This window comes from Corvus moneduloides, chromosome 3 (genome assembly GCF_009650955.1).
Source record: "Corvus moneduloides isolate bCorMon1 chromosome 3, bCorMon1.pri, whole genome shotgun sequence".
NCBI lineage: Eukaryota > Metazoa > Chordata > Aves > Passeriformes > Corvidae > Corvus > Corvus moneduloides.
The window spans coordinates 103,830,057-103,841,660 of NC_045478.1; the positions used below are offsets into that span (position 1 = coordinate 103,830,057).

Sequence of the window (11,604 nt, forward strand, 5' to 3'; positions counted from 1 at the left end):
ACATCACTCAGCCATTAGATGTCTCTGAACCATGTAAATGCTCAGCCTCATCCTGCCCCCTCATGAATAAGGACCAGTCTGGAGCCTGGGCAGTGTTGTTGGCTGGCACCTGTTGGATTTGTGTCCATTTGTTTAAGAAAATCCCCGTGCTTGAGGGAGGCTGCCAGCAAAGTCATTTTGTAAACCTAAGTCCCAGCTGAGTCTGTACCTCAGAGAGCCAGGAGGAGGCAGCCAGCCTTCAAAGACAGCAGCGGTGGGAGTCACCGTGTCTGGCACTTCTGAAAGCCTGGCTGCTGCCTTGGGCATCCCTGGCTGAGCTCTGGAGCATTTCTGGAGTAGCACAAGCTGGTTTGTCCTGTAACAGGACTGGCAGGTGGCTGTCACCAGTGTCACACAAACCCAAACGCACTTTGTGAACAGTTTCAGTTAAGCTGCCAGACTGTTCAAGTGCTGTGCCCAGGGCACTGCTACAGGCACTCTCTGTCCTCTGCAGACAAACCTGCCAGGAAACCAGGGCAGTTACTTCAGCTCTGACATCCAGCTTCCCAGAGCTTTGCTCTCCATCCAGAGTGGGTTTTCCCTTGTGCCCTGCTACCTGCTCCCTTTCTGTTTTGCTGTGAATCCTTTCTGTGCACACCTCACTGTGCCTGTGGTTCTGTCAGCAGGGGTGTGCTGTGGCAGTGGCACAGGAGGGAGAGCAAAAGCAACATGTGGTGCAGGAGGGATAAAAAACCAGCCCATGCATGCAGGTACACACACAAAATATGTCTCTGGCTGGAGAGGAAGGGTTTCAGCCACAGCTCTGCTGTGCCAGGGGAAGGGCTGAGGTTTCAGAGGAGCTGAGCACACAAATCCCATGCAGTCAGGCGAACATTAATCCCATTGCAGGGTGAGCAACCTTCCCTTTACACTGTTCAGTTATAAGACCTGGGGGTCGGTGCACAGGCTTCAGCTCTTCCTGTAAAGTCATGATCTCCTAATTTACCTCAGATGCTTTTTTTCCCTCAGCAACTTCCCATTTATTAAAGTATTCTACAAACTTTCCTGCTACATAGGATAAGTTTGTTCTTAGCACAGTGGCATCACTTTATTATCCTCATTTTCAAGGGCCCAAGCACCAACAGTTGTGTTGAATAAAGTATTATTATCCTTAGGAATGTTTTGAAGACCCCTAAAAGTTTTTCCCCATGAAAACCCAAGCAGGTGCCTGTACAAAATTGAAGCAAGTTGAAAAGATTTTTTTTACAATTCTTGCAAAGTTGCTAGAATCTCTCATTTTAGCAGCAGTGACTGTGAAGGTCCTGTCTGTGCCTGACTTTGTATTTTAGGTGGGAGGAGCCTTCTACACTGACAGTGGTCATAGAGGAGCAGCCAGATTGGTGCCTGCAGTTTTGCACTGATCTCCTGAAGAAGACACAAGCTCAGCCCCACTTTTCATGGCATTGTTGTATTAACGAACAGGCACTTGAATATAAAAGAGAAAAAAAAATCCCCAAACACACACACACACACACACCATAAAATATGCACAAAATTGCATTTCATCATGACAGAAAATACTTCTTTTCAAGTCATTACAGTGCTTTCTTTGGGTTTCTGGGTTGATACTGGTGTATGTTAAAAGGATGTGGTCATAATCCTCAAAGTGAGCATGACAAATCCAGAAATGTCAGAGTTAAGATTTCACTTGTATATCAACATGACAAAAGTAAATTCATGGCTTAAAGTACCTAAGACACAACCAAAAGTCTGCCCTGGAATAATGTCATTTGCTAGTAGAAAAACTTTGGGAAGAAAACGTTCTGCATCCTCTGAGAAGAGTTTTCAACTCACCTTGGATCCCACTCCCATAACTTGTTAGCAGACTGCACAGGGGGCAGAGTTAAGGGTATTTGCACATTTTAACTCATTTGCTGATGCAATGCACTCCTGTTCTTAAGGCACTTTAATTAATGTTGCATAGAGTACCACTCTTACCCAACACTTTTCACCCAAACCTCTCATAAGTAGTTTGCACAGGAGGTAACAGTTATTAACTTTACAAAATACACTGGGGAAAAGTGAACTGATTTGTCAGGGGTGTTCAGACCTGTGGTAGAGCTGGAACAGAAAACAGGTTGCCCAAATGTCAGTTCAGTAAATACTCCATCTGAGAGGTGACAGCCTTTGCAAGCATTCCATTTTTATTGGCCAGATAAAAAAAAAGTCTGATGCTTCCATCACAAATGGGAATATTTCTGTCAAGTTGAGGTTTTACCAACATCAAGAGAGTCCCGTTAACAAAAGCATCCCTTTAATTTCAGGTGATCCTTTCAAAATTGTTCTTAAAAAAATAATATATATAGTCCTACATGTAAACTTCATTGCTGTCAAGCACTGTGAGCCCCCGTGTCACTCATCCTTGCCATCCTCTTTGGAGTTCCTCTGCAGGACGGGGCTCAGTTTGGTTTGCAGAACGGCTGCGAGTTTTTTGGAGGTTTTCTTCAGGAAGGCGCTGCTGGGGTGGACGCCGCTGACGTGCAGGTACAGGTCCTCCTGCGTGGGGCCCGTGTAGCCACAGTCCTCGCACACGTACAGCTTGTCCCTCCTCTGCTTGTAGGCGTACTGCTGCTGCACGCCGTGGATCTTCTTCAGGTGCGACTCAAGCGAGCAGCGCTGCGTGAAGGCCTTGTTGCAAACCTCACACTTGTAAGGACGAATCCCTGCAGCGGGAAAACACAGGGGTTACCATCCCGAGTTGTGTCTCCTCACCTCAGCTGCTGAGTACGTATCTAGCAGCCCAGGAACTACCTCTCTAAACAAAACATCCTGCTTTCAGGCTAAGGTGTTCAGGAATGGGTTCTCATATTCAGGTATAGAAAACCTAGGAATGTTTTGAGAAGGCACAGACAGATGCTGAGGATAACAGATGCCCATTGGTGGTTTGGTCCTAAGGCAGCCATTATCAACTCCTACGAAATTTATTTTAGACCCCTGACTATTTGAAAATCCTGTGATTAGGTAAAACTATTGGTTTCAGATTTTATAATGAATAAAAACTTCTGTCTTGGTAAGACTTTAATTTTTCTCTTTTAGTTTAATGAGACTTCAGTGAACATCAGTGAATGTCCAGCGATCCCAAGTGCTTCAAAGGAGCGAGAGCGCTTTCATACAATACAGATTTGATGACTGAGATTAGAAATTGTAGAAAAGAAGTGCCAGGAAGATGAAAGAAATAAGTCTGTGTGTTTCCAGAGGAGGGACAAGGAACTGACTTGTGATTTGAATGCCCAGACAACCAACATCACAAAAACCAATTTTACCACCAATCAACACTGATACAACAACAACCCCCCCCCCCCCCAGTGCTTAAATAGCTGAGGATGTAGCAACACTTGAAAGAACCTAAACCAGCTGGAATTCCACTTACTAGACTAGATCAGTGAGTTTCCAAGCAAAAACCACCCTTAAAACTGATATAAGGAGTTACCTAACCCCTGCTTTTCCCCAGGGAAGATGGAATGCCAGGGTCTGGAAGATCAGACCTATAGTGAGCCAGGCAGAAATGGGTACACCAGATTGGTCCGTTCTATCCGTTTTCTATCCACAAAGACAGTTGTAACTTTGTGATTGCATTAAGTTACCAGTCAGGAGCTGATTTTTCTACCAGAAATCCAAGCTAAATAGAAGTTCCAATAAGCAGCATCTCAACTGCATTTTTGTTTAGTTAAAAGAGGTTATCCCAGTGCACCAGATTAAACTATCAAGACAAAAGCTTCCTAATGCCTGCTGCTGTGAAATTGCTTCATTTCCATTAAACTGCAGTTGGAGAGAAAGCCCAAACTGTCTTTAGAATTCACACACAAAAAGCTGTTCATGCTCATTTGAAGGCAATTTAAACCTTCACCATCCTCGGTGCCTGCTCCAGTGCTCCATAGGCAGGAACAGAAGCACAGAAAGGGTAGTGCCAGGATGGCACAGCCCATCAGGACTGTGGGAACCTCTTCATCACCTAGGAATCATTTTAGATAATTTAGGAATCATTTTAAATGATTCTGACCAGAGACCCTCTTGGATTTAGTTTCTGACTCTCTGATGAGGGGACAGGTTGAAAAATCATTTCTTTTGGAAGCACTGACTCCACGCTCCAGCCATACCCCAGTGGCAGCTCCCTGCTTGCAGCCAGCAGCTCTCCTTTCCACATGAAAGCTTTGCAAACAAACCCAAACAGCCCAAAACATTGGCTCCAGCCAATGCCTTCCCATCCAAATGGGTGTCATTGGTTTTGGAGACTCTACTACTTAGAAACAGCTGCTGCCTACCAACATCCCTGTGTCACCTCTAGCAGTTCACCTGGTTAATGGGGCCTAAACCAACAAAGGGGCTCTGCAGAGCAAGCCCAAATAGTCTCCAGCTCCCACTGGGTGACCACACATCTGGAAAGATGGGATGTGCCTGTGAGATGTGGTGGATGCACCTTCTGGGTGCCCAACAGTGCAAAATCAAAGCCTGCTTGGAACAGCCAGCATTGCCCTCAGTGAGCATGGGGTTGATGTTTATTTAAGCCACTGCTTCCACCAAGAAAAAAAAGCCAATCAATCTGGCTTCTCCCTGCTCCAGGCTGAGCTAAGAACTTCTAGGAACAGTGAGCTGGATTTGAGGCAACAGAAACACAAGCACTGCTATTTGGGATGAACTCAGGAACTGACCCCACTGCAGAGTGGCCACAGACAGCACATCCCTCCAGCCTGGGGGAGGCACAGCATGAACCACACCCTGGTTTCTCCAGACGGTGCCAAAATCTAGCCATGATCCCATCCTGCCAACGATCAGCTGGGAAGGCTCTCAACAGCAAAAAGCCCGGGAAGCTGCTGCTCGTTGCCTCTAGAGGGCAAAGCATTTTCATCGAGCTCCTGCCTCCACTCATCTCTGCACACTGATAACGTGCAGTGATTTGCTATCCCGGGGCGTTATCCTGGTGGGTTATCCCAGCTTCGATGCCCCAGGCATGGCAGCACAGGGCTGCTGTGCCTACACGAGGCGTGGATGGCAGGTCCTGCAACCCTCACTGCTTCACACGGATTTCATTAGTTCTCCTCAGAGTTCATCATTCCCAGGACTTTTCCCTGTCCATGCTCACATGTTCCCCTTTTCTCCACTGCATCCTCACTATTTTTGGCAAATGTTGTTAACCAGGGCTTTGTGTTATGGTCTTGCCAGGTTACCCTCACCCTTTCCTTGTCCTTGTTCCATCCCACCCCTTCTCCCCGGAGCCTCCCACGGGTCCCCAGGGAACGCATTCTCACCAGTATGGGTCCGGACATGCCTTTTCAGATCAAAGGTGTCGTTGAAGCCTTTTCCACAGAAGGTGCACAAGTGTCTCTTCACCTGGCTGTGGCACTTGATGTGACGGTTGAGCATCCTCTGCAGGCGAAAGCCTTTTCCACACAGCTCGCAGCTATGCAGGGCAGCATCGTTACAGGTGCCCGTGGTGAACTGAGGAGTGGGAGAGGACTGCGTGAGCATTGGGATGAACAACAGAGCACCAACAGAAGAAATAAAGCGAAATAAGCAGGACTTATTGTGGCATTAAAAGAAATATTGGGATCTGTTAGAAACGAAAAGTGAAAGCATTCGGGCTGAATGCTTCACTGCGGGGTGAAACCTTCACGCTTTCCTTGCTATCAAGTGGGGGACTCAACGTGAACCGTTTGGGACTGAGGCATCTCTGGCCAGCTTGGATTCAGGAATTAAAACAAATTCTGTGTAATGCATTCCTTCCAGAGGCAGCAACCCTCGTCTGGCTACATCCATGAACATGAGGGCTTCGGCTATGAGCACCTTTCTGTGGGACAACTCGTGTGTTTGCTCCTGCACTCAGCTGGTATCCTGGATGGAGAAGGGAAGTCCTCTCTGGTGTGAGAGAGTTGTGTTACGCAGCGCCTTCACTAGTCACGCCTCCAACTGCTCCGGGTCCCTCAAAAACCAGCCAGCAGTGATAAAAAGGTGGTTTTGGAGAGATAAGCCCAAGGCACGTTGTGCTGACTCAGCAGAGACTGAAACAATGGCCCTAATCTCCCCCCCCCCGTTGGTGTCCCCGGCTCGTTAATTAACAGCAGGGTGACATTGGGGGGTAACCTCCTGATTCCTGCTCCTAGCACCGAAAGCATTTTGCCAACACCATGACATAACTAAAGAAGACGCTGATGATTCAGCTCCTGGGAAGATCGCTCCTCAGAGGAATGTCTGGAAAATGTAAATACTGCACTGCTGGTTTAATTATTCCTGGTAGAACACACGGACACTGTTAGACGCCCGGGATGAGGGAAAGCCAGCAGAGCAGACAGGACCACGGGCACACATCCATCAGCTGAAAAAACTCAGCTCTGCTGAAACGAGGTTTTGCTGTGACAGACATTAATAGCCCAGGTTAAATTATACAAAGTAGGTTAAAGTCAAACAGTGGGAGGGCAGGCTCTTCACAAAGACGGGAATACATCTGGGGTTTCTTTTTCCTGAAGAGCCAGTTATTTTTCCCGGTCCTCCTCCTTTGCTTACTACCGAAGCAATGCTACTCGAAATTGTAAAGAAAGATTAAAGAAAACGGCAGCTGTGAAACCACGAGCTGTGAAACTGGAGGGGGAGCCATCTGGGAAGAATCTGTTGGGCAACAGGGCTATGACTCCACCTCAAGCAGCTGCATATAACCGGGGCGAAACCTAATCATGAGACTTAAGAACACGGTGACTGAAAGGCTGTCAGCCCGGCACAGACAATGGTAATTTTTACAGCTCCATCCAGCAAAGCAACAGCCAGGGTTTAACGAGGTGTTAACTACCAGTGGTAAACACATCTCCTCCTGCCTAGCACTGGGGTGGCCTGGCTCCAACTCTGCTGAGGGGACCCTGGACGTTCAGAGAGAGACCGCGCTGTTTGGGAGCTCGGTGTTGAGTTCTTAGGTACCACGAGGACCTGAGGCGCCGTGAGCAATTTGCCTTCTCAGCCTTGGGAGGGAAATCACTGCTCTGCTCTGCTGGTTCTGCCCCAGAACACCCAGACAGCCAGGGCTCCTGCCCTTGCAGGAGGAGAGGCTCTTCAGCAAACTCAGGGGACAGATGATTGCTTCATTTCACCCAAGCCTGCAGGTCGACCTCAAGGTGGCAATGGTCTTTCACAGCTATGGAGGAGAACCTTCAGCTGCTTTCTTGATAGGTCAAGGTGTGAGGGGGCAGCGTGAAGATTCACCTAGCCCCTCTTGGTGAAGGCTTGAGTACAACCTAGAAGGCAGCTTTTAAGGAGGCCCCACGCTAAGGAACAAGATCCACCCACGCACCATGGGGCATGACTCCTAGCTGCCAGGGCTGGTCCTTCCTGGCTGGATTCAGAGCTCCTGCGGGAGCCGAGCCAAGCAGGTCAGGGGCAGCACGTCCCAGGCAAGGATAAGAGAAGGCAAAGGGCACTGGAAGATTACGGCACATCTCTTAGGAGGCTTGCCCTGCTGCTGCCATCCTACGGCCGGCTGTTCTCGCAGGCCTCCATCTCGGTGTGCGGGACAGGTGTTGTCACCACTCACAAAGAGAGCCCAAGGGACAGTTGTCACCTGGTGTCCCCGGGCAGCAGCCAGGCCTTGACCTTGAACTGGGGTCACGCCATTGCCAGAGAAAAGATGGTTGTGGTGCAGGCGTTTACCTTGATTTTTGACCTGACCATGGGGCGCTTGACGGCCAGGTCCAGCAGCATCCCCCCGGCCGTGCCCAGCTCGCCGGGGGCAGGTTGGGGCGTCGGGGGGTCGCTGGGCTCGGCGTCCCGGGTCCCGCTGCTGCCGCTGCTCTCCAGGCTGCAGCTGTCTTCATATCCCAGCAGCACGCAGCCGATCCCGCCTGCAACGGGGTGGGGATGCGATAAAGCGGGGGGACCCCGGAGCCGCGGGCAGGGCAGGGGAGGGAGGCGGCGGGCGGGAGGCGGCGGGCCCCGGTGTTTAACCTGCGGGCGGGCCGCTGGCGGCGGGGGAGGATCCCCGGCTCACGCTGCAATCGGAAACTCAAACACGAACGGTCCCAAAGTTCAAACAAGCCAGCTCCGCCGCCTTCCCGTTATACCCCGGGCAAGGGCAGGAGGAGCGGGAGGAGGAGGAGGAGGAGAGGGGGAGGCCAGGAGTACATCACCCCCCCTCCCGCCTGGGTCCTTCCTTCTCCTCCCCCAGCCACCTTTCTCATGCAAACGAGGTTTCCCACCTTCCTGGACACACACACACACATTCCCCCCCACCTCCCCGCCCCGCCATACCCGAGGGCTCCCCGGGGTGGGAGACGCTGCCAGGCATGGGGGCGGCACGGCCCGGCGGGGCTGGCACCCCTGCCGCTGCCCGGGGACTTTTCCCCCGAGTGTTGTCCCCGTGCCCTCCACCGCGTTTCGCACAACTCCCTCTAAGCCGCCGCCCGCCCCCTCGGGGCTCCCCCGGCCCGGCAAAGCCCCCTCCCCAAATCGCCCCCTCGGCGGAGCGCGGGGACCCCGCTCCCTCCGTCCCTCCCGGCGGCGCCCGGCGCGGGGCGGCGGCCGCCGGCGCCGTACCTGGGATGTAGGTGTCGGCTCTCTCCTCGTCGGGCAGCCCATCCCAGCTGCGCACCGCCGGCTGCGGGCTCCGGCGCTTCACCAGGAAGGCTCTGGGCATGGCGAGGGCAGGGGGCACGGCTGGGCACGGAGCGCAGCGGCCGCTTCAGCCCCGCCGCCCGCCCGCAGCCCGACGGGGCGCGGGCGCTGCGCTGCCGTCCGGGGGAGCGGGACCGCACGCACCGGGCAGAGCCGCTGAGGCGCGGGGAGGGGAAGGGGAGGGGAGGAGAGGGGAGAAGGTGGGGGGGGGGGGGAGGAAAGTTTCATAAGGTGGAATAGAAAAATGCACCAGGAAACTTGGGAAGGAGCATGCGTGCTGCAAACATAACGGTGTCAACAAGTCTGCTTACCTGTCCGACCGGTTGGAGCAGCTGAGCTTTGTTCCAGCCCTTCCTAAGGCATGAATGTTTGCAAAAGAATTTAACGTCTGAAAATTAAAAAAAGAAAAAAAAACCAAACCAAACAAACAAAAAAAAAACCAAACCAAAAACCCAAACGAGGAGGGGAGACCCCCGCTGCTGCCTGCCCGCGCCCCGCCGGCGGAGCCCCCGCCGGGCCGGACCCGCTGGCCCTTTCTCTGTCGCCACACCGGGATGCCCTGCTGGGAATGGGGGCCAGGGTTGCTCCCCGTTCGCGGGTGCGGGTCCCGCCGCCCACGGGAGGCTCAGCGGAGACCCCCCCCGGGACAGCCCGTCGAGGGGAAGACTTGCCGAGGCGCCGGGAGAGGCCGAGCTGTCCTCGGGGCAGCAGCAGGAAGAGAAAGTTGTTATTATTTTTCTTAATGACCAGCCTTTCTTCTGTTAAGAAAAGAAGAAAAAAAAAAAAAAAAAAGATTTTTATTCTTTTTCAGTCATTGATCTAAAATTAAAAACGTGTCACAGCTTTTTCTCCCCCCCTCTTTTTTTTTTTTTTTTTTTTTTTTTAGTTTTTTTGCCTCTTGTCGTCTTCCCCCTCTTCCCAAAGTGGAAATGAAACAAAGACAAGAGGTTAGAGTATTGGGGAAGGAAGCAAAAGAAACAGAATAAAACCCACAAGAAGTCGGCGAGCAGAGCCTGTGCCTGGCGTGGCCTTGGGTGTTTAACAACATTCAGGGATTCCTTCTCCTGCCTCCTGTTCAATCTGCTTTTTTATTCAAAGCAGTGGAAATGCACTTGGTGCCTCCCTCCCCAAGCTCATCCCTGCGGCAGAGACGGCACCGGGCTGGAGCAGTTGCGGGAATGAGCACCAGGAGCTGTTTCCCCACATGAAGGAAGAGGCCTTTCAAACGGAGTCACTCCTCTCTGAGGGTGCCGCTTTCCTCCCACAGGGCAGAGCACAGACCGGGGGGAATTGATGGGAGTTTCACTGTTGGTTTCATTGAGACAAAGGTTTAACTTCAGGGGCTGGACCTGGAGCCTCTGCAAAGAACACGCCTTCAAGTATCACGGCCAAATGAAAGAGCTCTGCTCGATGCATGTCCCCGTTAGTCTTTTGGGCATGAGCTCTTGTGGGGGCCTGAGACTCTGAGACTGGGGGTGTAGGACAGCCTGGAGCCCCAGGGATAAAGATCCAGCCCCACATCGGGTGATGCACCGCCAGGGAGCTCCTCCAGCAATCTGTACTTCCAGTAGGATCTCCCAGCACCTACTTGCTCCCCCTACTCCTGTGGGGAGTTTACAGTCTCTGCAGGTACCAGGTGAGAAGCCACCTCAGCATGGCTTCGGGCAATACCTCAGCAAGACCGCACATAAAACCTTCCCTTTCTCTCTTTCTCTTTAAGGCTATGTAATTTCTCTGTTATGTCTGAGATTTTGCTCCAGGACAAAATACAGCTATGTGGGGCTTAATTGATTTTTTTTCAGTGCTTTCAACTTGTGGTTTCTTTTATTTTAATGATTCCTTGTCTCTTAAGCCGAAAGAGGTAGCAAATGACATTAATCAGAGCGCTCCCAAGCCGAGAGCTTGCTGTGACAACTTCACTGTCATCTGGGCTTTCTCAAATCCTGCTTTGAGTTTCTCAATGAGGTCCTGGAGCACACACTTCACTTACACCGGGTGCTCCAAGTCGGACGTGCAGTTACAAGCATGGCTGAATCAGGAATAATAACAATAACAATAATAATAACAATAATAATAGTAATATCATCAGCAGCTCTGGAGCCTTGACACGAGTGGTCAGGGTTGAGGTGTGCCCAGCACCATTGGAGACACAGTGGAGAGAAAGTCCTGCAGCCTCTGGCAAGGCCAGAGGTGCTGGGTGGAGAGGCACCAGCTCCATGAAGGAGAGCATTCCAGCAGTAGTGGGCTGCCTACTCACTGAGCTACCAGGTGGAAGTGCAGACTGTTCACCAAACTTGGATGTTTCTTGGCCAGAGCCCGTAAGAAAACCATGGTGCCTTTCCTAAAAACACCACTCCTTGGTATTTTCTAACCTGGAGGAGCCTGGGGAGTGTGCTCACAGCATGATCCCACCGACACCATTGCAGGGAGGCACATGGAGCACCATGAAGTGGGGTCCTTGGGGATCCTTGTCTTCAGCAAGGCAGTCCACGGACACGTCAGCGGATGGCCACGTCCTTCTCCGTACTCCCACTGGAGCAATGTTGCTCCATATAGCTCGAGCACTGTAATTAAACTCGATAAATAATGATGCTAATGAGATAATGGCACACAGACATTTCTGTAGGATCTTGTTTAATTTTCAGCATTACTTGGGTGTGGGAGAAAATCCAGTATGTTAAATTTAATATTTCGGGTGTAAATCAAATTAAATGTACAAAATGCCCTGTAGAGTCAAAGCACAGCGGGACCCACCCTTAAGGATTTGACTACTAAAATGTGTTTCATTTCACTCAGATCATTTGGGAGTGAGGAGGGAGAGATGGGATCAAAGAAAGAACCAGCCGTGTGTCACTGTCTCAATCACATCCTGCCCCTTCCCAAACTAACCCTGTGTAGGGTTGGATGGATGGCCACATGCGAGGACAGGGGGCTCATCCCCCTCATTCTGGAGGACCCCATGTCACTGCCAGCCTC

The 11,604-nt window shown here is 51.3% G+C and overlaps 1 protein-coding gene and 1 long non-coding RNA gene across 2 annotated transcripts; one reads left to right on the forward strand and one right to left on the reverse strand.

Annotated features, from left to right (window-relative positions):
- Window positions 1-1,523: 1,523 nt before the first annotated feature.
- OVOL2 (ovo like zinc finger 2) lies at window positions 1,524-8,757 on the reverse strand. Its single transcript, XM_032103119.1, has 4 exons — window positions 8,551-8,757; window positions 7,669-7,859; window positions 5,286-5,475; window positions 1,524-2,702 (listed from the first exon to the last, which is right to left on the reverse strand). Exons 1-4 carry the CDS (start codon window positions 8,648-8,650, stop codon window positions 2,392-2,394), a joined length of 792 nt encoding a protein of 263 aa, XP_031959010.1. The 5' UTR covers window positions 8,651-8,757; the 3' UTR covers window positions 1,524-2,391.
- Window positions 2,433-3,822, forward strand: LOC116441347. The gene is made up of 3 exons (XR_004239038.1): window positions 2,433-2,523; window positions 2,600-2,763; window positions 3,076-3,822. It is a non-coding gene; the product is annotated as an uncharacterized LOC116441347 (long non-coding RNA).
- Window positions 8,758-11,604: the final 2,847 nt, after the last annotated feature.